Source organism: Centruroides sculpturatus, unplaced genomic scaffold (genome assembly GCF_000671375.1).
Source record: "Centruroides sculpturatus isolate CEXI.00-Female unplaced genomic scaffold, Cexi_2.0 scaffold415, whole genome shotgun sequence".
NCBI classification, from domain to species: domain Eukaryota; kingdom Metazoa; phylum Arthropoda; class Arachnida; order Scorpiones; family Buthidae; genus Centruroides; species Centruroides sculpturatus.
The window spans coordinates 443,217-448,005 of record NW_019384825.1 but is presented as its reverse complement, the minus strand read 5'-3'; the positions used below and the strand labels follow the sequence as shown (position 1 = coordinate 448,005).

The 4,789-nt window shown below is 31.1% G+C and overlaps 1 protein-coding gene across 1 annotated transcript in view; it reads right to left on the bottom strand.

The window, feature by feature from the left end:
- Positions 1 to 4,692, bottom strand: part of LOC111630006 (tryptophan--tRNA ligase, cytoplasmic-like) — a 9,821-nt gene extending 5,129 nt beyond the window's left edge. The window contains exon 1 of the mRNA XM_023373998.1: positions 4,356 to 4,692. Within this exon, the coding sequence (XP_023229766.1) occupies positions 4,356 to 4,609 (254 nt within the window). The 5' untranslated portion in view covers positions 4,610 to 4,692. The remainder of the gene's footprint in view (positions 1 to 4,355) is intronic.
- Between the last annotated feature and the right edge of the window lie 97 nt (positions 4,693 to 4,789).

Genomic DNA, 4,789 nt, shown 5'->3' with positions numbered 1-4,789 from the left:
TTTCAAACTGCAATGAAGCGACACGCAACAGAGAAAAATGTCAAGATGGGATAAATTAATATATTTTTCCGTACATAATCGGTTATCCGAAACATCGATCTTCCGAACAACCCCAGTCCCCAATTTATTCGGATAATCGACGCTCTACTGTACTTTATACAATAAATAAAATATTAATTTATAGAAATTGTGTCAAACAAATACTAGATTATTTTATATTATATGAATTTTATTATTTGAGTTAAATATCTCAAACTTCAAAATACATTATTTAAATATTGCAATATTAAGATAGAAAACTTTAAAATAGTATTAAAATGACTGACATAAATGACATACAGAAGTAAATTACAAACTTAAATAGAAACCTATATATGTGAGCATTATAAATATAAATACTTAAAATTTAGCATATTCACTCAACTATATGCAAGATGATCTTGCATATAGGATGAGGTGTGACTTTAAAGATCAAAATAAAGAAAATTAGATTTATTAATACAATTCTAATTTTATTTCATTTAATCACAAATAAAATATCAAATGCACATAAATGCACACATTGTTCTGCAAAAATTACTGACATTTTAAACTTTAAGGAAAAATCTTGTAAAATCGACAACATAATTTGTTCATGTAAAGTTGGACAATTGGGAACCTTTTTTTTCCCAATTCTTAACAGTCAAATTCATTCTCTGTCAATAACACTTATGAGTTTCTCCAAATTCTGATTTCCAAATAATCATCTGTTTTCAGGTGGAAATGAATTAAAATTTATATCAGGCTCACATGTAATTTTGGAATTCAATTCAAAAGCTTTGCTTTTCCATTGCTATTCATCTTTACTCCTAACAATACACAAGAATGATTCAAACGATCCAGATAAAATACTTTTGTTTTTAAACACCAGAAGGCGAGAATCTCATAAAAAATGTGAATACACAGTTTACAAAAATTATTGAAAAAATACAAAGAATCTTTCACTCGCACGTATAAGACGACCTAGGTTTTTGAAGCAGTGAAAAATGATTAAAAGCCTCATCTTATATGCAAGTAAATATGATAACTTTTTATTGAATTATAGATTACAATTTATATGTGAAGCTGCACCATCAAAAAGAATAGTTATTAAGTTCTATATTTTCATTGTAACTGATGTTTCATAGTACATCTGCCATTATTAATTTATTTTTCGCATACTCCTAAACCACCAAGTGTGTACCCATGGGAATCACTGTTCTAAATAATACATACCGTGTTTCCCCGAAAATAAGACAGTGTCTTATATTAATTTTTGCTATGAAAAATGCACTAGATCTTATTTACAGGGAATGTCTTATTTTTTCCAGGAAGAAGAATTCACATTTATTATTGAACAAAAAAATTCCCAAGTCGAACTTAGACGAGAGTGACGTATATCCGGTGTGTCGAACTGTCGCCTTTTTATAGCGTCAACATCGGACTCGATGACCAATTAGTGCTTACTGAACCGTAGCACTATGCAAATGTCATGTGGCGTGATTCCCGGCCGACCAATTAGCCATCACCAGCCGTAACGTTATGCAAATCTGTGATTCCCAAGCCATAGTCTTATGCAAATCATGCCGTGTGGCGTAATTGTCTGATGACCAATCAGTGGCTGTACTTTCAAAAAGCCAACGGTCACTTTCAACCATCTGTCAATGACCGTTACGACTAAAAAAAAACTTCGCTAGGTCTTACTTTCAGGGGGAGGTCTTATATTTCGCAATTCAGCAAAATCTGTGCTAGGTCTTATTTTCGGGGAAACACGGTACTTATTTGTAGAGATTTTTTCCTGAGAAAATATCTTGGAAATGTCAACCATTAGTGTGCTGTCAAGCTTTAGTGCCTTTACCTTATATTTGCAATTGATGATTCTGGTTGAATGTATTTTGTATCATGTATTTTGGTAATATAGTAGAATTCAGTTATTACAATCACAAATAATGTTATCAATTGGCTAATGTAATCATAATCAGTTGGTCCCAAAACACCATATGTAAAATTAGTTTAAAATAATTTGTCTGATATAATTAAACTTCAGCTATTTTTATCAATTGTGACAATTACACTTCAGGGAAAACAATAAGAATTCTTAGAAAATTCATACTAAATAGACCTTTTCTTTGAAACTTACTTTCAACTGAAGCATACTACATGCTGTAAGAGCCTAACAGGAATTATTAGAAAATACCTTCTCTAGATCTTTACTTGAATCATACCTTTGGGGATGAACATTCCTCTTGCAATTTCTCTAGTTTAATTTTGTTATCTATTGAGTTAAAAACAATTGTTTGTAAGAAATGTAGCATATATCGTGTATATAAATATTACATACTAGCTGTTACCCGCGACTTTGCCCATGGAGGTTTTGCAAGCAAACCCCATTTATATTCAGTATTTCAACAACCAAATTAATTGTTATATAACACCTACCGCCGAGAATAATGAGAATTGCTGAGAATCAAACAAACTGTTTTCAATTTGATCAATTTTCTGGAACATTTACAATCATTCTATAATCGAACTAATATGCAATAACAAATTCGAATTTAAAACGGTTCGAACATTTGGTTAAAAAATCGAAATATATGAAAATATTTATAACAATGTCTAAAATGTTATCAATTTAAGGGAAAGTATGGAATCAATTTCAAAAGTCATTCTTCAGGTTAAGCCTTAATGCTCTCCCTCTCCCCCTGCTGGAGAATTTCGAAAAATCCCTACTTAGTGTGCATTCCCATGGTGTACCCTACTAACACTCAGTTGAAAACAAAAAATTGCATCTAAAACAGTACAGTAGAAGCCGTTCTTCCGGTTAAATCTTAATGCTCTCCCTCTCCCCCTCACTTGGGGATTTCGAAAAATCCTTTCTTAGTGTGTGTTTCCATGAAGTACCCTGACTATGTATTAAATTTCACCTCTTTAGGTTCAGCGGTTTGCTCTGGGCGATGATGAATCAGTGACTAAGTCAGTCAGGACAAGTAATTTTATATATTTAGATAAATGTATAATGTATTAAGTGTGCAGTTTGTGATATATATAAATTGTCCATATTCATATTGTAATTGTAATAAATTGAGTTCAATAATGAAAATTTTTATCCTCCGTTTAATGTTATCAGTCAGTTATTGTTATCAAAAGTTGCAAGTCCCAAAGTGATCATAGTAAGCAGATTCTATTGTATGTGTGTATTTAGATAATATAAGGTTTCCCTAGTTGTTTGATTTATGTAGTTTGGGTAGTCAAGGTTTTTATATGGAATTTAAATCTATTTTTTTATTAAGTATTTTTTCTTGGAATAAATGTATATGTGTTAATCAATTAATTAACACATACACATTTATTGTATCGTCTGTAATGTAATTACTGTGTTTATGATTTTGTTGAGAGTTGTTATTCTGTTTTTGTTAGTGATTGTTGTTCAGCTATCATAAATGAGTATCTGATCATCAATGTGATTTAGTGTTTGTGTTTTGATGCATTTGTTTTATAACTTGTTGTTTGATATGTCAAACATTGTTTATGAAATAAGTTTGTTGAGTATAATTGGTGTTTTCTAACAAATCCTTTGTTCAAAGTGAGATGTGGTTATGCCTGGGTGAAATTTACAATGTAAACATTGTCTATATGCTTTCATGTCTGCTTTAGCTTTTGTGATAGAGTAACATGTACAGATGATGAATTCACTTATTTCCTGTGCCTGCTTCATTTGTTATAATGTTTTTCTAGCCTTTGCACTCAGTGGCTGGATGATTTGTCATTGAAGTACTTTGGATGAGTTTTGATTCCATTATTTGTGAATGAGATGATGATTGTGATGCAGTTGCCATACTTGGACTAGTGCTACACTCCCCACTGCCTAATCCTTGAATGCGTAGCTTGTTTATTCAAGCAATGTCTGAACTGATATTATTCTGAGAACATGTCACATCCATTTTTGTTTCTTGCACAGAAGTAGCTATGCTTATATACCTAAAGCCAGGTGTTTATAAATGAACTACTCCTAATGTGGAGAACAGAACAGTTGCTATTAAGCACTGACCAATCTGAATCAGACACTACTTATGAGCCACTCTTAGCTTCATTTCTTCCCATAGACCTTGCTGTCATTGGTGATCCTACTGGTAGAGCTTATGCTTCCTCCAACATTACACTATAAACTACTGAGCTTTCTCCCCTGGAAAGGGTGGTGACTAGTGAGAGAGTTATTATTTTTACTAATATAATAATCTTAAAAAGTAAGTTTTTAATAAAAATATTGTAGTAGAAAATATTTAATAAAGAAAATACAGAGATATAATTAACTAAATACTATTTTTTTCAATACATACCGGTGAGAAAAGAAAATTCCTCTTCTTAACAAATGATGTGCTGGTTTTCCAGTTATTTTTTCAATTCTTGCAATAAGTTCTGTATCAATTTTAGAACTTCCAAATCTTTGGGTAAGTTTATCATAATCAACTCCAGCTGCAGATTTGCTTACTACATTCCAAGGATCGACGAAATCATCCTCCTGTTTTGATTTTTTATTGTCTATATTCTCTTCTAAAACCATATTTTCTAACCCATCAAGTATTATATTCATTTTCACTGCGACGTTTCCGATTCTCAAAGTAAGAAATATTATGGTGTGATATTAATTATGACATAAAAACATTATCGAAAGATTTAAATGTTTCTCAAACTTTCAACCAAGGAGATTGTATCCCAATGTCAATACAAATGAAAAATAGAAAAAATATACAATTAACCTTTTTTTAAAAAA